Source organism: Alligator mississippiensis, chromosome 2 (assembly GCF_030867095.1).
Source record: "Alligator mississippiensis isolate rAllMis1 chromosome 2, rAllMis1, whole genome shotgun sequence".
In the NCBI taxonomy this organism is placed as follows: Eukaryota; Metazoa; Chordata; order Crocodylia; family Alligatoridae; genus Alligator; species Alligator mississippiensis.
In genome coordinates this window covers 272589756-272614590 of record NC_081825.1, presented here as the reverse complement: position 1 = coordinate 272614590, position 24835 = coordinate 272589756, and the positions used below count along the sequence as shown (strand labels likewise).

Sequence of the window (24835 nt, the reverse complement as noted above, 5' to 3'; positions counted from 1 at the left end):
ACAGCTTTAAATGGTTTAAACACTGATGGTACTGGTGTTTGAGGGGGCGGAGGTGGGGCTTTTTGAAGGTTTTTTTTTTCCCTCGGAGAAAAGGTTAGATAGATTGTAGTAGACTGGTGTCAGTTGGTTGATGAATTGCTAAGTTGTTTAAATTCTTATTATAAGTGGGTTTGTTAGGTTTATTTAACTACAGCAAAAGGGAAAAATAATGTTTTACTTCCCTTTCAAAGACCAACTTATGTATCCCCAAAGCTGACATTTAAGACTATAACTTAATAATTTTATAACGTATAACTATAGTGAATATTTATAACATAGTGCATGTAATTTTTCCAGTTTGGGGGACATGGGGAAATTACAATATATTACTGAATCTGTTTAATTAAAATGAGAAGGTAAAGGTGACTACAGCGTGTGTGCATGCTTCTGTCTTTCCTTGAAATTTTGATTGTAAGAATAAAATTTAAAAATATAATATAACTAGAGCAGTTATCTTTGGCAAGTAATAAGTAAATCCACTGCTTTTCCTAATTAAAAATGTTGCTATGTTGCTAAATCAAGTATTTATTTTTTTTTAATTCTTTTTCTTTGCAGAGTATTGGAAAGGGGTCCTTGTGGTGTATAGACCCAGAGTATAGACAAAATCTTATTCAGGCTTTGAAAAAGACACCCTATCACCCATACTCGCATGTGTTCAATACACCTCCCACATCTCCTCAGGCATATCAAAGGTAAGAAAATTAGACGCATTTTACAACTGCTGTTTTCCATCCATCTGTATTTATGGATCTTGGCTAAGATACCAAATATAATAAATCACAATAATTAAGAAAATATGGTAACTTACAGTGTATTATAATAAACAGTCAATTTCTTGGTTCATGCTCCAGTATTCCTTACCTTTCTGTTCTCTGGCGTGTCAGCGATGTGATGGTTCTGATACTTCCATCAATCTCAATTTCAGTGTTTCCCATGGATAAGTTACAGAATATCTCAGCAGAGAAAATATTTAAAATTAGTGTGTGCACAAGCAAATGGGGGTTCTTTGAAAAGTCAGTTTATCCAGTTTCATTAGATTAAAAAATGCAGCAGTTGCACTAGTAGAGTGCTAGTTAATTATTTTCCTTCTAGCTTGTTACTCAGTCCACAACTGTGTTGTTAGTGCAGGTATCCAGTCTCCATGCAAACCTTGCATCTAGGTGATTTAAAGTTCCTTCTGTTGTGGTTACATGCCCCATAGATAAGTGTGTGCACGTAGATTTGTCTCAAAGGTGTACAATGGAGACCAATGGAGTCTTTCATTCTCATTTAATAATGAAATAGGTGCATTTTATCTGGCCATTGCTTACTAATAGTGTTAGTGTTAGTGAAATAAGTGACCGCAAGCAGAGAGAATTTAAGATTGTGATCCACAAAGTAGGGAGGTAAATATTAGGTTCTGAAGACAGCTGATTCCCTTTAGCTGCTGCTCTAGAAAATGTTTAAAAATATACTCTATCAAATAATTGGCTTGAACAGAAATGCCTTTTGATCTTGAAAACATAGTGATGTGTTTATATGTAACATCATAAAATTTAAGAGGAATTTTATCTGCCTGCAAGCAATTTGTTAATTACCGGAATTATGGATTAATAAGTGATTTTTATGATTTTTGTTTTTCCAGCTTATTTTTTTGAGTCTGATATATGTCCTGCAAGGAGGCGGCAACGCACAAAGTGATTTCTTTCAAGTAATGTTAATGAAGTTCTTGTGCATTCCGTCACACGGCCAGACAATCAATCTTCAGTCAGAGATTGGGAGGAACAGCTGGGCTTTCGCGGGAGACGGCTGTATGTCTGCCCTTGCTAGGCGATTAGCGTGATGGTAACCATAGTAACTCAAATGTCTCCATAGTAACGCATAGCTGAGACAGGTGCAGTTGCATCACAAGGCTGTTTGTTGCTTGGCAAAAGGACAGGCCATTAGTACTTAGATATACGTTGTCGCCTTGGCAACAAATAACCCTACATAGCAGCTACAGTTGGTTTGAAACTTTTTTTTAAAAGGACACTGTACCTGGTTTTGTGGGGGGGGGTTTTTTTTCTTTCCAAATAAGTCAAGACAATTATATGCTAAATGAGCTCACAACTTGAGGTCATCTAGCTTTAAGAGATCAAATTAATATGGGACTTGCTAAAGCAATGGAGTAATAATGATAAAAATACAGTGGAGGACCTGTAGTACCTTATGGTTTAATACTAGACCTTTCAAATATCTCCTCTGTCTCCTGATGGTGCTTTACACTTTCCGATAGTTAAATAATTTGGATGATTATTTTACAGTTGCAGTTTAAATAAATATTCAAATTAAGTTTTTCTTTCCAGAAGCCTAATGGCTTTATTTTATTATTAATATATTCATAAGCAGTAGAAACAGAACATAATCTATGCAGATGTGTTATCTGTAGAATCTTATTTCATGTCTGTATAAAATGTTAATGCATTGAATTCTGCATCCTTAGTAGCTCTAGAATTGGAGGGAGTTTTCTGATCTATGTTAATTCTGGTGCCAGAGAATCCTACCCTGATATAATTTATATTAGAGTTTACTTAAATTTGCCTTTTTTTGGGGTAGGACTCAGATCTGAGAGAGGCTACTTTAGTAACAATGTAACTTGCCTTGGAGATGAAACATTTGCCATTTAAAAAAAAAAAATCAATAGCAGTTCATTTTATGCACAAATATTTTAAACTTCAGTTTCCCCACCCCTCCCCTTAGTGATATAACTGAAAGCAAAATGTATTGTTGTTAAAGTCAGTCTGTGGAGAGATTTTTCAGGTGATCCATGATTGTCTTGTGTCCCACTGCTGAGAGATGTTGATTTCAGGAGCTGACAAAGCTTGTCTGGATGAGAGGGAGTTTACTCTTGAAAGTGATATAATTACATCAGTGCAAATGTCGTTCAGCTAGACAAGCCCAGACTTGTCTATTGAACAATCTCTTCTGATTGTAAAGATAATCCTGCAGTGTTGAATGGTGGCCTTGGGAATATATGGCACATATCTGCACTGCCAGGGTGTGACCAGAAGCCCCCAGTACTGTACAGCCTTGTGCTTGCTTTTTGTCACTTGGTCTAATGCAAGCCATCGTAACTGCCCATGGGAAAGGCATCATGCAGAGCAATACCAGGATCAGGGCAAGGAAGTTGGGCTCTATGCCTTGACTGTATTTATGGAGAACATAAGAATCTGACTATATTAGGCATGTGTGTGTTTATGCATTGAAAGCACATGCTTTTGCAACTTATTTTGAAAGCATGATTGCTTCTGCTGATCTCCCGAGTCAAGAAGAATTTAATTTTTTCATGGCTGTTGCCACCAGATTTCTTACCACTCCTAGTAAGTTTAACAATAATAGGTCTTTATGATGTAACATTAGTTTAATGCTGAACTCACTTACCCATAAATTGGCATTCGCATAGAATTCCAAGTAGCAACTAATGGAAGAGAAGTTGAATCCTCATTGTATAACTAAAACATTTAGATATGCAGTATTTTCTGTGTTCAGATGTGCCAGGAATCTTCAAAGAGTGTAAATTTCCATCTGCAGTGTCAATTCATCAAAGAACTACCTTGGAAAATTAGCAAATAACAAGTGAAAGCCTGATTCTGGGTGTTAAAGATGAAATCTTCCAAAACACTTGTGTGGCAGAATTCCACTACATGCCATAAACTCTGGATGACTGCAGCTCAAGACTGAGAGAAATTACACTGTCTGAAATCAATAAAATACATCTGGAATGACTTAATTCACCTATATTAAAATGCCTCCACTGGGGGTGGATTAATAGAAGGAATTACAAGTCTTATAAGGATCAGAAGGAAAGATCCCACAGGGGCAAATTGACCCACTATTACTCTTTTTTGGATGTTTCAAAGGAACTAATGACCATAAACATCTTGTACCATTTAGTATCTTCATAGCAGGTAAGAGGGGAGTTGAGCATAGACGCCGTGTTGAATCATAAGAAGCGCCTCAGGTGATGCCTATGGAGCACACAACTTAACTTATGAAATGTTCTTCCAAAAATAGCTAGCTAGTAGGGCTGTGCGAAATGGCACCATTCCACTTCAACTTGCGTTTCTACATTTCGACGGAACAGTGTTTTGTTTCGAATTTCGTTTCGATTCCAAACTGCTGTTCTGTTTTGTTTCGTCAAAACAGTTTTGCTGTTTCGACATTTCGCCCGTGGGCTATAATGGGGAAGTTCGAAACATCCTATAACTTTGTCATTTCTGGCCTGATTGGGATCAAACTTGCAGGAATGGTAGCCCCTTCTGAGGGCATGAACCTGCCAAGGTACAGGGATATAGGTACAGGAGTTTGGGGGAAACTGCACCTCGTGCTATGGACAAGCAAAACTTGTGACATGGGTGACACTGTGTATGTGTTAAGGCGCAGCAGGGTGAAAATGCAGGCATGCTAGCCCCTGATGAGGCCACAATGCCTGCCAGCTTTCAAGGAGATGGGTACAGGGGCTTCTGGGTTCTGGTACCCTGCACCTCTGGCTGCTGATAGACAAAACTCATGGCATGGGTGCTTGTGGGACTGTCTGTCTTGGGGCATGGGGTTGAAAACTGCAGGCCTGCTAGGCCCTGCTGCGGCCATGAAACCTGCCAGCTGTCAAGGAGATAGGTGCAGGGGGAGTCTGGGTCCTGGGGCTCTGCACCTCTAGCTGCTGACAGGCAAAACTCATGACATGGGTGAGTGACTGTAACAGGGGGCCTTCTTGGGGCTGATTTCCCTGTGGCCCACCCACGTGTTCCTGGGCTAACCACCTGCCTTCTTGTCTACCACGCCTTATTGGTAATTGATTTAATAGCTGTTGATTAAGCAGGAGGCTGCCCATTTCTTGCCCTGATGCCAGGGGGCATTATCTGCAGCCCAAGCCTCGCAGATGGCATCCATAGTTCTCACAATCACCGGCCCTTTGCTAGGCCCCAGAATCCTACTGTTGAACCCCTCTATGATCCCTCCATTCCGGCAGCCTAATCCGCCTTCATTCTCGGCAACATAGCTCCCTGACCTCGCAGATGTGGTCCCCCCCCGCCCCGGGACCTTGAGCTACTAGCTCTGGCCCACCTCCAGGCCAGTCAGAACCCCAGGCCCTCAGCTCTTGGACGCTCCTCGTGGTAGGCCCCCCTGGCCCTTCCGGTCCTGGCCCCAGCATTGACCAGTTGGGGGAATGTTCAGACAGGTTAGTGAGTTCGTGGCCTCACTCTTCCTCTGGGGGTCCACCTTCCAGACCCTACAAAAAGGATAACCCACCCAGTTGTGGGGGCTAGGGGTTAAGGCGCCGCGACCTGCCTTTCACCAGGGTGGTAACTTGCCTGGCATTTGCTGGGGGCTCCCACACCACTGAGAGCCCCACCAGGCCACCCACTCCCAGCAGGGTGCAGTTTCAGGTCATGCCCAGGACCAGGAGCCTCCTGACCATCTCCTACAGCTCCTCCCTTACCTCCAGATGATCCCTGCAGCTAGGCAATGTTGTTGCTTAGCTTTCCAGCAGTGAAATGCCCTGTTTATATAGGCAGCCCTGGATCCCCAAATGGCTGCCCTAATCAGGCACCTGCTGGCTTCCAGCCCTTAAAGTGGCAGGCACAAACAGTGCGCTGCCACAGTGACACCGTTTGTGTGTTAAGGTCCACTCTCACTCAACTGACACCAAGGCAGAAAGCAGGGCAGTTCAAACAATGTTGCCTTTTATGCAGTTTTTCCATCCCTCCCCCAGAGCACAGGGATTGGAAGGGACCTCAGGGAAAGATGACAGTCACTGGCCAGCTACACAGTCAATAATGAGAGCACTCCTTCCACCTCCTTCCTCCCTCTTCCCCCTCCCTCTCCTTACTTTAGTTTCTGTTTCCCTGCAGGCAAGCCCAGCTTGAGCTTCAAAACCCGAAACGTTTTGAAATTTTCAAAACGTTTCGACTTGCCTCCTTTTGTTTCGAGGCTGTTTCAAAGCTCTGTTTCGTTTTGATTTTGCTGTTTGGAACTGGAAACAAGTCGAAACACCATTGAAATAAAACTACCAGCGAAATTTTGCACAGCCCTACTAGCTAGTAATATGAGCTGACTTGATTTTGTAAATGCAGTAGAATACCCTGCATGAATTTCATGAGAGGTCCTGAAGTAAATAATGTTATAAAGTGATTCAAGTAGATGGCTGGCTCAATTTTAAAGTAAGGAAAACTTTGTATCCATTTATCCCAGTTTGTCTATCAATCAATATATGAACATTTCTTTCTAATACTTACATTGATGAAATGTGTCTGCAGCGCTCCAAACTGTCACCACTTTAACACTTGTGATCCTCTTATTTTCAAAGGTACAATGTAAACATGTTAAACATTGCACTTCAATGTGCTTGTTTATGTAAAAAAAAAAATCCCCACACCTTTCTTAGGCTCTTATTTAAAAAAATGCACTAACTAAAATATCAAAGCATCTGAGTTAAATTAGAAGTATTTGCTCCCTAATACTGTGTATTTTAAAGAAAAAGTATCTCATATGGAAGAGAAATGTACCTTGGTCTAAAGACTGAAATCTGAAGCGTGTTAAATATTTACAATGCTTGTGATAAAGCAACCTTGAAATATAATTAGAGATGCCAGCTCAGTTATATGTAGCTTCTGTAAAGGAATACTTTGATATTTCATCTTCTATATTTCTCCTTAAGTCTTCTGACTCTGTACTGAACTATTGGTGCAATTTGCTCTTTCTGGTAAGGCTTTAATCATTCTGGGATAGATTTCCAGCTCCTCCCCCTCCCCCTCTTCTGTATTGTATCAGGTCAGCTCTCAATTATTTTTGGAGTCCAAGGGATACAGGGAGGGAAGTAGTATAAGCAAATATATTTATTTCTAAAACTAATACTGTTGGTTCTTTTAATATATAGTTAAAGGTTAGGAAGTCATTTTAAGATCAGGGTTAACCTTTTGTACTTTAACCCATAGCACTTTATCTAGTTGGAAAAAAAACAGCTTGTAGGATTCCTGGAGCAAGAGGTGATTTTGTCTTTTTACCATCAGTCTTCCCCAATCTTATGCTCATTTGTATTTGCTTTATTGATAGCAAATACTGGCACATTCTGTTCTAAGTTACCGAGTTACTTGAAGGAGTGGGGGAAAATGCTTTAAATGTACACCAGTAGAGTGGGATACTGCCTGTTCCCATTCTGCCTGTTCTAGGAATAGTATTCATCTATTTAAAGTTAACTCTCCTCTGACAAGTAACTCCCTAGAATGGTTCCATCTCTTCCGAGCAGAGCAGCTCCTTGCGTGAAGTAGGAGGCTTATCTGCTGATGCAGCAGGATTGGGGGCCTGCTGAATAAAGAGTTAAACACTACTTACCTTTTGGCACTGAATCATCCAGTTGACTTCAACATATTGATCTAAAAAATCAGGCTTTCTTCAACTCCCCCAGTGCACTTCAGCTGGGTGAATGGTGAATAAAGTACACAAGTCTGCAGGATCAGGACTTGTTGTGCTGTTTGCTGTATATTTATTGCAAGGCAAACTTGGTTGTGGGAGAGCAAGGTGGATTCTCATCTGGTTTATGCATTATCCACAGATTGTTAACCAAGCTCATATTGCAGTCTGCTTGCTGATGCATGGAGTCACAGTCCAGCTGGGCTTTTGGATTCCAGGCTGACTTTGTAGGGCTGGCAGATAGAGACTTGATGAGTATTTAATCAGATCAACTCAGTGTTGAGCCAAGCCATGCATTTTGTATAAAGTCACTTTTTAGAATAACGTTACACTTTGTACTATTCACTCATCTTCCCACTCCCAACCTCCCCCCAATAATTAGCTTACCCCTACATAGTATATTTTTTAAGATCAGAGGAGTTGAAAGTATATTAGTGTAAGAAAGACAAGGTTATTTGGGTAAATGTGATATTTTTATTAGAACAGCTAAATAGTTGGAAGAAATGTTCTTTGCAAGCTTTCAGGCACAAACACCCTTCTTCAGGCATAGGGAGAGTCTGCTCTTTCTTGTGTGCTCTCCTGGGTGAAAAAGAAGCCAAAATACAAAATGAAAGTCTGTAAAAATGCAAATGTGTGGCAGTGAGGATCAGAGGGAATGGGACACAATAAATGTGAGACAGATAGGTGGGGAGGAAGGAGGAGTGTTGATCTGGTGATAGAATGTAGCTGGTAAAATGCAGACGGGTTACCTGTGGTTATTGGATGTCAAGCAGGTTGTAATGTACTGTAAATCCAATGTATATATTTCGTCCATGATTTTTTGTATCCAGTAGATTGACGAAGTGAAGTTTGTGGGCTCATCTACAAAAGGTGTTTTTATAAATTCCCTTTAAGAATTAGAACTGAGAGAGCGGAGAGAGAGTGGTTGTCTTGTGAGAAGTGTGCATCTACAGGGAATTGGGTATTTTTGTCTTTGATAGATTTTTGATGTGTGTTCATTCTGGTACGCCGTTGTTGTTTGGTTTCTCCTCCATGTTTTCCATCAGGGCATTTAGTACATTGGATGAGAGAGAGATATTACATTTCTGGAGGTGCAGGTGTAAGATCCAGGCATGCTGATGGTTCTGTTGCGGGCTGTGGTTATTGTGGGAGTGGTGGAGATGCGTCAGCAGATTTTACATTTCTTGTCCCAGCATGCTCTGGATCCATTTGGTGTGCTTTGGGCCATAGGAAATTTGCTTCTAGTGATGAGGCTGGCGAGGTTCAGTGCTTGTTTGAAGGCTAGGATGGGTGGTTCTGGAAAGATTTCTGTAAGAATTGGTTTTTCTTTTAGTATGGGTTGCAGATGTTTCAGGGTTTTCCATATAGGTTCCAGGGAAGGATGGTATGTTATAAATAACAGTGTGCAATTCGTGGAGATTTTCTTTTTGTACTCCAGCCATTTTTCATGTGGTATCTGGGTGGCTCTTTAAAAATGTGATCTATCTCTCTGGAGGAGTGTCCTTGTTGGGCAAAAGCCCTTTTGAGATTTATGAGGTGATGATCGTGGGTATTCTCCTTCATGCTTATTATTGTAAGAAATGCATTTCACTAAGCACTAGTCAGGAGCTTGAAATGTAAGATTTATTGGCTTTTATTAGTTGTACAGAATTTACACTTTCTTATCACCTATTTCCCTCTCTTGGTGTTTTCTTAGTAGCCTGTTGTACTTTCTAGAGAAACATTTACAATTGCTTCTCCTATGGTTGTCTTTCAGTATCAGTATTTCTGATTTAAAATGGTTTATCTTCTTGTAGGTTCTTCAGATGTTTCTATTTGTACTGCATGTAGGTATTTTATATATTGCAACCCATTGCAAAAAATCACTTTCATGGCAATATTTCTGAGGCACATTTTAAACCAGTGTCAATGAAAGAATACAACCTGAAAGAAATGCCTTGGGTCATGTCCTTTCTGGAGAAAGCTGGGATGGGTTTAAGATGGGCTAGGTTTTCTTTGGATGTTAATTATTATAATTTTGGTTTTTCTTGTCCAAAAAATTTGACTCCCTAGCATGTAAGTCTCTATTCCTTGACTTAAGCAGACTGACTGCAGCAACTAAAGTTCACAAGTAAAAACAGGTACTAATTTACCTTTGTTTACAACATGTAGGAACACAAGTTAAAATAGTGGCAGATAGTGCAAAATAATCAGGCATTTGGCTTTTCCAGTTATTTTTATTACAAACCCAATTTTGCCCTGCGACCTTATTAATACAGATGCATTTATATTTCCTGGAATTTGCAGATTATTAAATCATAAAAAATACTAACTAGCAAGACCAACCATTATTTGGGGCCTGGTGGTGAATCATTAGACTGACAGCCTGTTAGTGAATAATAATATTTGTTCACTGGGACTTAAAAATGACAAATTGATAAAGTCTCAAATTATACATTAGGCATATATACACGCAACCTTGGTTTTTATTCCTTTGTCTCTCATCTTGCCCAGCCCTAGTACTCCCAGTAGTATTCTTCACCTGCGTGTTGTTTCATTCATGTTGAAAACAGCAGACAATTCTTACCTGAAGAGCTTATTACATTTTATATATGTATAGCACTTACCACAGTGGAGCCCCAAGTTTGAGCTGGGTCCTCAAGGCACTACTGTAATAAAAATAATAGCTGAGTATTATGACTCTAGTAAGAATAACTATAGCAATTGCTAACATGCACAGTTTATACCTAGCTTGTAAATGACTCACCAGGGATGAGTAACTTTGATGTTTCCAAAACAATTGTAGCGTACTCTGAAGAGCCTCCTCTGTTTCACCTTATGCCAGGTTTTTGTATTTTCCCTGACACTCTACTTTTGTTCTTTTTTTTGCATACCTACCATACAACAATTTGGCACAAGCTGTACTAGCTTACTTCTATGACTTCACCCACTTCTGTGACTGATCTACCACTCATGATGCTGCTGTTGAACTCCCCCTGTCACTTGTATGAACCTGCTTACCTCAGGTTTGACTCTGACCCAGAATATACACAGCAGGTGTGAAGACATGGGCACAGAGCCAAAAAGCAAACTCTTCAGTCATTTACTCAGTTACTATTTGCACTGTGTAGGTACCTGTTTTTATTCAGTCTGCCACGTACATTCTTCCCTTGGAACAAATGTGATATTGTCATAGCAGAATCGGAACTCGTGGAGGAGTTGACATCTTTTATTAGACCAGCTAGTTATTTGCAAACAAATTTATGTTATTTCAAATTATGCTTGCAAATATTTAGTTGGTCTAATAAAAGATACCACGAGTTTTGATTCCTTCCACAAGTTTTGATTCCTTTTGCCTCTAGACCAGTACAGCTACAACCTGGATACCTGATATGTGTTGTCATAGCAATACTTTTCCAGGCAGAAGATCCATCAAAATGGTTTTCCTTCTTCTTTTTTTTTTTTTTTTCCAGAGACTTGAGTTTATTATTCCTTCCCTAAGCCTGTCACTATATCAGTTTTTTTTAGCTATATATATTCAGTAGTCTTAGAACACACACATGTATGCTGCTGAATATAATTATTAATCCTGAATCAAAGTAGGCATATTGGCGCTCATATTATTCCCTGAAACAATTACAAGCAAACCTTTATTCATATAGTGTTGTGTTTTTTTGGTTGTTAACTGCAGACACTCCCCTTTTAATGTTTCTTTTTTTGGTGGTTGTTTGTTTCATGTGAAAGAAACTTGTCCTAATATAACATTCTGAAGTTCCCTACCCTGCAAGGTCAAAAGATCCCCAGGCTCTATTTACTGCCTGCTTGCCAAGGGGATTGTAAGAAAAACTGATCATTCTGTGCAGTCCGCAGCTGAGATTTAGTACTTCATTGTGGCTGTTACTTTTAGAATTATGTGAAGGTGGTCACAGCGTGGTCCAGAATTATAGTGTGTGTTACCTCCAAGCCTCTTGGGTCAAGTTTATCCTTGGTGCATTGGCTTACCTGCGATTAATTTGTCTGTCTGTGCCCCACTAGAGTTTTGGGTAGTGTTTCACCAAGTTTATAGCCAGGGACCGTGGGAATAAGTTTTCTTCTCAGGTTTCTTGTTTAGATGGTTTTTTAAACCCTGAAACCACACTGATTTTAGTTTAGTCCTGGAATCAAAATGTGAATGTCTTAAGGTGTGCTTTTACTGTTTTGTTTGTTTATTTGTTTTAATCTGGTTCATGTTTTCAAGCTTTTTTGCAACCAATAATGATATTTTGGGGAGGCAGGGTAGTTTTTTTTTAATTTTATTTAATTTTAAGCTGATATTTTTACATCCATTGTATGGCTCCCAGACCTGACCTTCTCAGAAAAAAACGACCTATCATGAAATCTATGATAAAATCACAAGTATTGGTAATATTACAGATGCCAAATAACAACACACAGATTTTAGGTCATACTCCATACTCAACTGAAGTCAGTTGAAACATTTCCACAAATGCTTCTTCCCTTCCTCCATCTCTGAGAGATCCCTGTTATAGGATATCTACTATTTTCTCTGCTTGTTTGTTCTGTTTTGTTATTGCTATTGTTTCCTTAGGCATAGCTATCTTTTCTTTTTCTGTGCATTCTCTACTTATTACAGAATTGTGAAACGTAAGACATTGTGGAGTTGTCCTTTTTTGCACTGTCCTAAAATGCTCTCTTGCTCTGTGTGCTGCTGAACCCTCTATTATATTCTTTCTCCAGCACCTTCATGGTTGTAAGTTTGCTAGTTACTGCTGACAGAAAGAAAAACAGAACTCCTATTCACATGTACATTTTTATTATTCTCAAAACTAGACCTTTTTCCCCCTGACTCTGAACATTAGAGATGCTTTGTGTTTCTTTGCATCTGTCCAGAGGAGCAGCCCAAATATGTTTCATCTTCCACTTGCTGAAATGCATGTACACTAGACTGTGAAACCCTGTATTGTAACTTCACGCTTAGAGTATTTATTGCCCTTTGGTACGAGATGTCAAGAAACTGAAAGTAGCAAAGTACTGTCCTCAGTTTATCCAGATGCTTAATTAAGCTAAAGCCATTTTCTGGACAAGCAAACCGTTAGTATTTACATCCTCTCCTCACTGTTCAAAGAGTTTGGGTTTGAGCTTTTTGTCAATGGAATAACAGTCTTTCCAACAACCTGCCTTTTTCAGAGATGATTTTTAAAAAAGTGCTTTCCTTGGATAAACCAGACTCTTGTTTTAAATATCACTTGGAAACGATGCATGTGTCTTGAAAGGTAGCATAAGTCTTTCCATTGTAGTTTTTGGGGGAAAAAAAAACAATTATTCAGTGAAACCTCTTCAGGCTTTGGAATATTTCAAAATCTTTAATTGCATGAAAAACATGGATAGTCTCTCAGTGTGTATTCTTGTGAAATTTAAGGAATTCTATAGTTTACTCTTTCTTTTTAATATTTGTTGTATACAGCAAATATGATTGTATACAAGTACAAACACAAATAGTTGTAGGTATCTCTTATTCTAGGTTACTATTCATAGGATCATAAGAAAGCAGGGCTAGAAAGGTCTTCATGAGGTCATTTAGTCCCAATTCCCTATTTAAGGCAGGATCATCCCCAATTCAAACATCCCAGCCCAGTTTTTTGTCTAACCTGCTCTTGAAAACTTCCAAGGATGGCATGTCCAGAATTTTCCTAGGTAGCCAGTTCTAGTTCTTGAGCACATTCGTAGTCAGAAAGTTATTTCTGATTTCCAGTCTAGATTTCCTCTGCTAAAACTTAAGGCCATTGCTCCTACACCTATATCAAAAAAGCCATCTCCATCCACTTTGTAGCTGCCCTTCATGTATTTGAAGACTTTTACTAAATCCCCCCCTAATCATCTCTTCTTTGGACTGAATAACCCTTGCTCTTTCAGCCTTTCCTCATAAACTAGGCTTTCCAGGCCTTTAATCGTTTTTTTGCTTTGTGCTGGACTCTCATCCTTCTTGAAGTGTGGTGCCCAAAACTGAACACGGTATTTCACTTGAGGCCTCATCTTAGCGCTGAATAGAGCTGAAGAATCCCTTCCCTTGACTTGCAAGTGACACTCCTGTTGATATTATCTGGTATGCTGCTGGCCAGGGTGCTCAAAAAGAGCACAGTGTTGGCTTATATGCAGCTTGTGGTCTACTGTAGCCCCGCCCCCCCGGGTCTTTTCCTGCAGTACTGCAGCCTAGCCAGTCATTCCCCATCTGTATTTGTGCGTGTAATTATTCTGTCCCAAGTGCAGGACTTTGCACCTGTTCTTTTTGAATCTCATCAGATTGAGGACCATTTCTATAGTCTGCCCAGGTCATTCTGGGTCCTAGCCCTGTCCTCCAGAGTTTCTGCATCTCTACTCAGTTTTGTGTCATCCACAGATTTTGTGTCATCCACAGTGCTAAGCATGCACTCACTCAATTCCTTCATCTAAATCAGGGGTGGACAAAATATGGCCTGTGGGCTGGATGTGGCTTGCAAAGCCATTCTATCTGGCCCACGGGGCCCCTAAAAAATTTAGAAAATTAATGTTGATCTGTCTTTGGTTCCTGTCAAAAATGACAGAAACCAGGAGCAGTAGGACCCAGGGGAAACCCTGCAACAGCAGAGCCCTCCTGGCCCTGCCCCTCCAGCCATGTTTGCTGCTGCTGGCTGCCCAGAGCTGGTGCGCTGGGCAGCACAGAGGCAGCGGTGGCAAACACTGCAGGGGGGTCGCAGCTGCTGCCACCATGGTGCAGCCCCCCACAGGCGAGCCTGGAGCTGGCGCGGGGCCCAGGCTGGCAGCGGGGGTGGGTTACAAGCTGGTGCTGAGCGTGGGAAAAGTGGTCCCTCACCTGCCCTGTGGCCGGCGCCCTGCACTGCAGCTGCTTGCAGCCCTTGTGGGGCTGCTTATGACTGCTCAGGACAGCCCCACGTGGGCTGCGAGCGGCTGCAGCAGGGAGCACTGGCCACGGGGTGGGTGGGGGGCTGCTTTTTCCCACACTCAGTTTCAGCTCGATCCCTGCTGGGGAGCAGGGGGTCAGGGCTGCACGCTGCCCCCCGCCTGTACTGTGGGGCTGGGGGGCGTTGGGAGTGAGTAGGTGCATGGGGCCCTCACCGGTGTCCCAGGGCCAGCACTGGCAGGGCCCAGAGCAGGGCCGCAGGAGTACAGGGTCCCAACTGGCAAGGGCTCTATGGAGCCAGGTCAGCTCCCCCCTCTTCCTGCTGGTGCAGCACAGCCGAGCTCCACAGACCCCTGTCACCCTGTGCCCCGCTCTGGGCCACACCAGTGCGGGCCCTGAGACATTGGTCCCGAGACATTGGGACATTGGTCCCAAGATGGTGAGCAGGGGGTAGGGCAACCCATGTGGCCATCGACAGTTTGCCAAAACTGTGTAAGTGGCCCTCCGCCCAAAATAATTGCCCGCCCTGATCTAAATCGTAAGTGAAGATGTTGAACAATACTGGACCGAGGAGAACCCCGTTTGCCAGTTGAGAGCTCTTCCCAACTAGACATTGAGCTATTGACGACTACTTGTTGAGTACGATGATCCAACCAGTTACATATCCACCTTACTTTTGTCTAGTCTGTATTTCCTTAGTTTGTTAATGAGAATGTTCAGAAGGATGGTGTCATAAGCCTTGCTAAAGTCCAGGTATCATGCATCCACTGCTTTGCTCCCATCCACAGAGTCTGTCACAGAAAGAAATCAACTCTTTCTTAGCAGTCAGCTCATCTCTAGTGATATGAACATGTTTCCACTCCTTGTAAGATTCCTTTTTGAGAAGGAGAATTGACTATATTGATGTACAGATAGATAGGCTGGTCTCCTGTAGTGCCTCACATTATTATTATTTTATTAGGAAAAAGTTATTTAAAATAGATGTTATTGCAAAATGTATGTACAATGCGCACTTTTAAATTTCAAAGAATGTATTGGAAGCTCCAAATTTGGGAAATGCATGATGCCTTTCCTTAACAGAATGTGATTCCCAATCCTGCTTCAAAAGACCAAATGGTTTTCTGTGTCATGGTCTGAATAAAAGATGGGCATCTCAAGAATGAAATCTTTCAATTGGGTGTGCCTACTAACTGTTATACAGAAGTTATAGTTTCTTAGTAGTTGAGTTTAAAACCTAAATCTATTACAAGCTTGTCTTCAGCCCATTGCATCTTCGTTGTTTACTTTTATATGCGGTATGAGAGGTACTCTTAAAAGAATCCATCCAAGATTATTTGAAATACTTATTATTTACCAATCAAAAAACAAATAAAAAAACCCTCTATTTGAATGATTGGTTTGAATCTGTATTTGAATGATTCTGATGGGTCTATCCCAGCAGTGTAAAATTGGTTTTCCATGTAGTATACCCTTGGTAGAAACCTGTGCCTAGTCTGGAGTTGAGACTAGTGCAGTGAAGAGTTTGCCTTCTGGAGGCTGGTTGCACATAAAGGTCGCCCCCTATTTTTCCAACTAGAGTTGTTAGGAAAAAACTTCAGTGGACATGTTTTCTGTCAAAATAGAAATAGTACAGAAATTGTATCAGAAACTTAGTTTTCGAGAGAAATTAGGAAATAGCTTCATTTGTGTTTAAATGTCCTGTTTTAACATATTCAGACTAAAATATTTATATTCTTGTTTTGAAACTATTTTTTCTTTAAATTAAAAAAAATTAAAATTAAATGCGTGTCTTGTCAAAAACAGAACCCCGGCCTCAGCTGAAAAATTATTTTGAGGAATTTTTTTAATGGAGAGTTTCATACTTTTTTAAAAACCTCTGTGAAATGGAATTTCCACCTTCCACAGCTATATTTTACAGTTGAAAATAGAGGCTTTCTTTTCCATGCAGCAATAATATTTCATTCTTTTTTTTTTTTTTTTTTCTCCCCCCCAAAAAACACAGAAGTTGTACCAACCTTTTGCACATTTTAGTGTAGCTTATCTAGTACCATTGTTGGTAGCAGTGGATTCATCTTGGGTTAGCACAGGTATTACCCCCCCCCCCCCCGCCCGGTATGAAGTACAATAATTAGGTTGTTAATGTTATAAATTGTCTTGGATGTAGAGCTACCCGCTGTAATTAAGGTTACAACATGATTCTATTACAAACCTTGTATTTTCTCTTCTGAGCACTCTGAACAAAATAAATCTTTTCCTTTTAATATTCTCCATGTCCTCTTGAACTTGCCAAATGTTTCCAAGACAGTTGGAGTCAGGTTATTTCTGTGCCATTACCACTGTAACTATTTTTGAAAAGTTGCTTCATGTCTACATTCTTGGGGGATCTCTCTAGGTAACATCACTTTACATAACAATAAAATACCATGAAATTTGAGGGGATATGCATTTAGGCAGTCATGTATACACACATGTACATAAACGCACAGACTTCCATAAAGTCTGACCATATTTCTATTTATTTATGTATAAAATGCCTGTTAAGCTGAACTAAACTTTAAAGGTACACAATAGCAAGATTTATATACTGAGGCAACATGCTATATAGGTCCCGCATATGTGACACACAGCATACCCATATAGGATTTTCCCTCAATAAGTGAATATAACTGTTCATGTGACTTTTAAAGCTTGGTATGATTTAACAGGCATTTTATAAAATATGACCATGTTTTTTAATAAAATAAAATAGCAGATTCTACTACTGGTAAAATGAAACACTTCTATGCAGCATGCCATTATTGAGGAATTTACTGCTACATAAAGTTGTTGAGGCCAAAATATCTAATGAATAAGTAAATTTAACAAGATTTATAAAGAAATTAGATATTCATAGGAACAGCTAGAAGATTTAGGATAAACACCATTTTTGAAATAATTCTAAGTATTAGACTAAGAAGAGCCATTATATTGGGAGCAGATTGTCTCATATCTTGCTCCTTTTGATATCGACTCTTTTAATATTAGCCACTGTCAGAGGTGCAGTACTGGACCAGGAGGACCTCTGGTCCTGATCCAGTTTGGCAGTTTTTATGTTTGCATGTTCTCATGCTTGTTGATAAGAAACACAATCCATGAACTTTTCATCTGAGCAAGCTTTTGTTCATATCACCATTCAGAATGTCTGAACACCATGTAACTGTCTTGATGTCAGTATTTATCAAATGTATTCATCTGTATTCACAAAGCTGCTTGTTTTTGTGCCGAGAGAGAGAATTGTTTTGGTTTATGTGAAAGCAGCCCATAAACAGTATATAACGGTAAATGCTAGAAACAATAGTGATAGGCAGAATATTTCCAAGAAACTTAGGTGTAATGTAGCAGTGATTGTTCAAAAACTATGCGAGTGTTAAGGATTTTTGTAGCTAATATCCTTTATTGTGCCAGCTACATGGTTGCGATGGATTTAGTAGGTAAGCTTCTGTTTACCAAATACTCTTCCTCAGGCCTCTGAGAGAGAAAAGCAGACCAACCTCTGGGGAGAAAAGAAGACCTAACCTAGGCCAGTGGGGACCAAACCTTTTGGCAGCAGTGCCACAAGGTAATCCTGGCATCTCTTCCTTCTGCAGCTCATCCCTTGATCTGTTGCTCTACCTGTTGCTGTGTTTTCTGTTCCCCTATCTGTTACGTGCCACATGCAGAGGCTGCCTATGCCACTTAAGGCATGCGTGTTGCAGGTTTGCCACTCCTGGCCTAGGCTATCTAGCAGATCCGATTGGCTTTTGTTTTAAACTCCATACGAAAATAGAAGTAGGATATAAGAGACATTGTCAGCTGACCGAAGGGAGGAATGCAGTAAAAAGATCATTTGATAAGTGGAAGAACAAGATCATTCAAAAGGGCTGTTATCATTATCACCTGCAGTGCAAAGAGATTAGCATACATCAGGTAGATTATAATAGCCCATAAAGTCAGTGTCTGTGTTAAATTTCTGGTTATTATTGTCCAGTAAGCAAATAATTTTTTGTTTCTAGGCCCATCTTTTTTGAAGGTTTTTTTGTAAATTTTCCTTGCATACGAGGACTGTGAGGTCAGGAAGGGAATGCTTTTTCAGAGAGATTCTCCCATTCTGTTTCAGTGTCCATGTCCTTTATCTTTTTATTTATTACCTGCGATTCATTCTGGTGAGTAATTTTTGTCCAGTTTCCATTGGTGCATTCAGATGAGTGCACATGTGTGGTTTGCAGTGCCTCAAAGCAGTTTGAGGTGCCGCAAACCACACGTGGTGCACATGCACCTGTTCAAAGCACTTCAGATCCCGGTTTCAAAAAAACCCTGGGGAAAAAAAAAAGACGGCGTGGCTTACACAGCAACAGTGTGTGCTGCCAAAAATGGAGCCTGGCTGGCCAGAACCATGCGCTAGCAGCTAGATTGGTCCTGCTGCTGCCCCAGGAGGCCCCAAGGACCCCAAATAAGGCTGCTGGGGCCTACTGCACCTGGGACAATTTGTTGCATATCGGAGTACGTGTGCAAGGGTGTGTCCTGGGGCAAACAGCAGCACAAATACGTGCTGCTGCTTATGCCACTGGAAACGTGGCCACCAGCACGTGTGTGCTCATCTGTACATGCTTCATGGGGGCATTTGGTTTACTGTATAAGGTAGCATCTATGGCAGGGACAGGCAGTTATTTCAGGCAGAGGGCTGCTTACTGAGTTTTGGCAAGCCATCGCAGGCCACATGACAGGCAGCCAGGGGAAGATAAATATTAATTTTCTAAGTTTTTTCATTGTGACAACAAAGATGAATTGACAGGTTTTACTTTTAAGTATAATTATCCCATTTGGTGCCTATTGATGAGCAGGGAGTTTGAAAATTATGGGCTGAAATTATACTTGCATGTAACTGATGAGACTAACACACTAATTAATAAAACTTACTTTGTTCACAGATAATTGCACATTAATAATTCTGGCTCCACTTCTAATAGTGAGGTCTGATAGATGGTGAAGTATATATGTACATGCTTATCTTTAAAGGAACTGATGTACCTTCAGTTCCTTCAGATTATTTATAAACAGAAGAAAGTGGTGTAGGTATTAGTCTACAGCTGAGAAGATTTCTCAGACTTTTTTTCCCCTTCTTCCATGTCTGCTTCAATCATTACCTATTTCATTTTGTCAATTGCCAGATTTCCATTTCTATCTTTAAATGTGCCCCTGAATGAGGTAGACTAACTTTTATCACTCTATTTTTTAAGGCTTCAAAGGTCCTACAGCCTGTGGCTTTTTCTAATAAAAAATTGAATATATCTGGGAATGCTTGCTGCAATGTTTTATGCCATTTGTAGGGCATCTTATATTTGGGTAGCTTTATTATTACTAAAATTAAATTATGCTTTTTCAGTCTGCAAAAGCAATATTTGGAGGCCTGCCTCCTACAATTACTGTTTGGCTAAGCATTCCCTGCTTCTGGTTTAAGTCCACAAAGTATTTCTCTACTGGCTAAAACTACTAATAAATCTGGCCACCTCCTACCATTGTCCTGCACAATAAACCTCCTGACTTCATTGGTGGGTCCTGTGCACCATATGACTAGACCTGTATAAGTTTAGTTCATTGTAGACATGTATACTATTTACAATTTCTTCTCTAAATATCTTTGTCAGATTGGGGCTCTTTCTAAAAGATAATATAGCTCAACCAGTAATTATAGGCTTGCTGCAGAAATTACTGGGTGACATTCTGTGGCCTTTGTTATACAAAAGCTCACGTAAAATCATTGCAGGATTTTTATAGCCGTTCTAAAAAATCTATAAAATTATGTTCCTAAATTTTTTAAATGACCATTTAAGGAACTAGCCAAAAATGATTGAACAGTACAGATGATCTCTGGCCAAACAAATTGCAAAACATATTGTCATTTTTTAACGTGTCCCATTTGAATAGGGATTACTGACTGGAGTTAGTCCAGGATGCCGGCTCCAGTGAAGAATAGGGAATTTTCTGTGTAAATTTACTGAATTCAGGGTTTGGTGGTATTTGGTGTTTTTTGTTTTAATTTGAATTACCAGACAGAGCAACAATATAAACAAGAAATTAGGTTATTTTTATTTATATAACTTTCTTGCAAAGTGCTGTGTGTATGTGTACTTGTTGATTTTTTTTTTTTTTTTCTACAGGCTGTCTCATCACAAGCAAAATTCATAGTAATGCTCTAAACTGTTATTTAGTGTCCCTCTTAATTGCAGCTCATAGCATATATGAGAAAACTGTCCTTTTGGTTGGTTGCTTTGCATATGCAAAGATGGAAAACAATTTTTTTTCTAATGAGATGACAAGAATAAATAAAACCATTAATTAAAATTAGATAATTTTCTAAGCTAGAGGAATTAATAACAAACAAAGCTTCTAGGGCAGTCAGCTTTTGTTTTGGGGCAGTCAGCCGGTTTTGTTTTGTTTTTTTTACTTGTAAGTATAATATGTAAACGCAACATTTTTTTATAAACTGTGATATTTAGAAGGGTACAGTCAAATGGATTATTAAAGCAATGTAGACCTCATTAGAACATGCAATCTGCTGTTCTTTTGGCTTTGAACACAGAGCAACAACTCCCCAGGTTGGAAAAAGAGAATGCTGAGTTGGCAGTGCCAATTCTGCTGCTTCTCCAACTCTCCAAAGACAGTGCCATCAAAGCCCCACATGGAAAAGGGAAGTGGGCTTCAGCGTAATCCATAGCAGTGAATTCTACAGATCATTAAGCTATGAAGTCGAGTTTTTCAAGTTATGCTTCTGATTAGTGACACTTGGTGGGAATGTTGTTCACTTGTTTCCTTGTGTTTTTTCTGTATCTATTTGTTACACTTCTCTTACAGCATGTACAGACACTTGCTGTGCCAGAAGAAACTCTTCTGGGACTGATTTAACCCTGGTTGTTCCTACATTATTTTTCTTCTGGAGCAGCCATTTTTTTTACCATGGGAGAAAAAGCCTGAACATCTGCTGCCATGGTTCTCCTGCTTTACCTGTGGCAGGTTAGGGTGTTAGGTCTGTGTTATGTCACGGTTGATTAGTAGTTTTACGTAGAGTTTAGATTATGAATTGCATAGGATGGTCCAGATATGGATGATCCTGCCTCGTACAGAGGGTTGGACTAGGTGACTTCTGAAGGTCCCTTCCAGCCCTACTTCTCTGATTCTATGATGTGTATACTTGTGGTTTCTCCTGGGAGAGCAGCAACTCTCCCAGGAGAAACTGAATGTCTGTACAAGGCCTAGATTGTGAGTTCTCTAGCGGGGGAGCCCAGTTTGTTCAGTACCTACCACTCTTGGGCCTCTGGTGTAATTTACTGTGTAGTCATTGTAATGCTGAGATCATGCATTCTACTCTGGGACAGGCTTACTGTTTCCTAAGGAGCAAATGCAGGGGACTGTCAGGCTTTCCTCAGCCTGAGGGGGATTTTACACTACATCTCACCTCACTGTGAGATATAACACTGCTGAGCCAAGGCCACAGCACCTCTGGGCATGTGTGGTAACAGAACTTTAACTGTCCAAGTGACTTTTCTAGCCAAAAACTTAGGCATGTATGGTGTCTCAGGTTCCTAGCTAGGCTTGATGGGGGGTGTGGGGGTGTGAATCACTGTCTTGGAATTTTTAAAAGTGGCTGAACACTCCAAAATAATACCTTGTTAAATTAAGTGTTATTTTGGAGCATTTCACTTCTGCACAGGACAGCCCCCCAGAACTGGAACCAGAGTGGGAGCTAGAACTGGGCTTACCCACTACACTTCCTGTCAGACCCCTGAAATCCTCTGCTGGAACAAAGGCCTCCAGCCCCAATCCCCTCTATTCTTTGCCTCTGAAGAGGGGAGGGGAGAAAAGGTTCAGAGGATTTGGAAGCATCTGTTACTACCTCTTCCTTTTCCTGCTTACCTCTATGTCCCATTCCTGTGAGGGAAGAGGGAGGGTGAGGAAGGAGGAAGGGAGCAGGTTGCTGTAGCCTGCTCTAATGCTAGCGTTAGAGGAGTCTGCAACATTTCAAAATGTTCTAGCCAAGAATGGCATGGGGCGTAAGTGTGCCCTCTGCCTGACCCGTTTCGTTTTTGAATCACTACTAAGTGCATTTCACTTGGAAATATTTTAATTATGATGTCTGTCTGCACACTAAGTAGCTTAGATTCCTAAGTCCTGTTGACTTTCATTCCTAAATTCCTAAGTCACTTAGGCATGTCTGAAAATTTTATCTAAATAAAGAAAGGAAAGGGAAGAAGAAGAAATGGGAAACATTTGTAGATCAAACCTGCCTGTAAGAGTATCTGGTAGGGAAACTGGAGTCTGGGCGCAAACTTGGTAGGCGTTATGGGCAGAAGAAAAGCTACATCGCTGTGAATTTGGCAACTGCATTTTTTTGCTCTAACAGTAGGGTATAGGCAGTTGCATCTTCCAAGGTGAGTGAATTAAAGGAACAGTTCAACAGCTGGACTCAACGCTGCATTTGTGATTGGGTCACTGCAGAACTAACACACTGTCGAGCCTTCCTGGAGAGTAAGAGTGAGAAACTAAGTCTTATTTTCTGGGTTTTAGCTTCTGCCTCTCTAGTTATGAGATAAAGTGGAAGGCTAAACTTGAAGATACCAGCAGGTTGACCAAACCTTGATCTAAGCATGAGAAAGGGAAACTAACTATTTATTCCATTCATTGATTAGAAGGAGGCCGTGAACCTCTGTCCCTACTCTTTGGTTACTGAACAGCTAACTTGGCAATGCAGTTATATTAGGCTGTGAATTAGTCTTCCAGAAGAAATGACATAAAATCCACCCTGTGGGATGTTGAAAAGCAACAAAACCCTATAAAATCTACTTCAAGAAATAGTTCAGTGTTGGAAGAAAGTTGGACTGAAGTACCTGAGAGGTCTTTCAATCTTGAATTTCTGAGATAAAGGTTAACAGAAATATTAGATCTTGAAATACAAGGCTCATTAATTTTATTTTTTGCAAGATGAAGAGCTGTGAGCACTTTCCAGTGACTGTGTACATCCACTGGCATGGTAGCATATGTAATTCCAGTATTTTTAGATTTTAGATATGCAAGGTGTTGCATTGTGTTGGAGAAGCCACCTATTATCCATATTACAGCAGCAGCCATGAAGAATAAAGCTGCCCTGTTGCCAAACTGAGTGAAGAAACAACTTCAGTAATTTCACCATTGTCTTCAAAAGTCACTTGTTTCCATGGCTTGGACATAAGTCTTGGATTTCAGTCTGCCCAAGCATTTACACCATAGCTATTACCAATTCATTTGGAGTACCATCTATGGCAGGTGTAACAATACCATGTACTCCTGTTGTTTTTAGTGATAACACCCCATGCTTTGGCTTTTTCTCCAGTCCATTTGTGGATTAAATGTTGGGTTTAGGAAAAAGAAATTCTGTTTATGGAGTCCCCCTCTCTCTTGTGAGGTACTCTTTTGCATGACAATCCTTTCTAGGCCTGTAGATCTCCTTAAATCCAGCTGGGACTCATGCCTTTTCGTTGGCTCTTGCAGAAGCCATGGCATTAGGACCTTATCCTTCTTGCCTGAAGCCCTGCTGTTGCAGTACTATAGAAAGGCTAAGTAAATATATAATTTTAATGCTGTCAAATTTAGTATTTACCAATTTACCTGCAAATATATAGGAGAGGGTATAATATAAGCTCTTAAGGGTCTCCTATACACGTGCAGGGAGCCTGCTCCAACACTAGAAATCTAGCATGTCAGAGCAGACTTGATTAATCTGTTGAAAGTCTGCTGGAGTGCAAAAATTAATGTGCTCTGTCAGAGCTGATTTGAGTTAGTGCCTCGACACAGTGGAACTTTCTAGCACAAGGCATGGTAAGGCAGGGGAAGTCTCGGCATGGTGAAGAGTTCCGGCATGGATAGAGTTCCCACCGATAAAATGCAGATTTGCATAATGTGATTGGCTGATGCTAAATTATTCCCACGTGGCGGCTGACAATTGGCTCGCTAGCCGTATAAAAAGTTAGGGGCGTTTCCGCCCTAGTTGGAGAACTCCGCGATTCCCCCTGGAGTGGAACTCCGGCAGCTTGATCACCTGCCAACGACTCCCCATCGGCGAAGCCTTGTGTCGTATCCTCTGTGTTGCATGCCCGAGTTAGACCTGAGCTACCCGGTCTACAAGAGCGCCTCGACTACCGATTAGAAAATAGAATTGTTGCAACTACGATTGCCTGCGCTGTATACGACTCTACAGTGTAAGTAAAGCTACCTCTGTTTTCCAATTGATACGTGTCTCGTTTGTGCCTAATTCCGCTCCGGTGATAGAGAGTACCCATCTTCCGGTCACGGGGTCGCAGCCACAGCCCCAGCTAGCGTTCCCGAGGACTCCTGATCCTCGATTCCCCCTCGGCCCTCACATGCTCCAGCAGACTTTCATGTCACGTGTATCAGCATCCCCTCACTGAAAAATGGCAGCGGGGATGCTGATGCACATGATGC

General features: G+C 40.7%; 1 protein-coding gene and 1 long non-coding RNA gene across 11 annotated transcripts in view; one reads left to right on the top strand and one right to left on the bottom strand.

Annotated features, from left to right (window-relative positions):
- The window catches only part of LOC109281698 (uncharacterized), a 30195-nt gene extending 22699 nt beyond the window's left edge, over window positions 1–7496 (bottom strand). For both annotated transcript variants that reach the window (XR_002088462.2, XR_002088463.2), the window contains exons 1-3: window positions 7390–7496; window positions 3439–3610; window positions 901–992 (exon numbers count right to left, since the gene is read on the bottom strand). This is a non-coding gene — a long non-coding RNA (uncharacterized LOC109281698). The remainder of the gene's footprint in view (window positions 1–900; window positions 993–3438; window positions 3611–7389) is intronic.
- The window catches only part of FOXN3 (forkhead box N3), a 324200-nt gene that overhangs the window by 164984 nt on the left and 134381 nt on the right, over window positions 1–24835 (top strand). For all 9 annotated transcript variants that reach the window (XM_019481681.2, XM_019481679.2, XM_019481683.2 and 6 more), the window contains one exon: window positions 595–731. In XM_019481681.2, the coding sequence (XP_019337226.1) occupies window positions 595–731 (137 nt within the window). The remainder of the gene's footprint in view (window positions 1–594; window positions 732–24835) is intronic.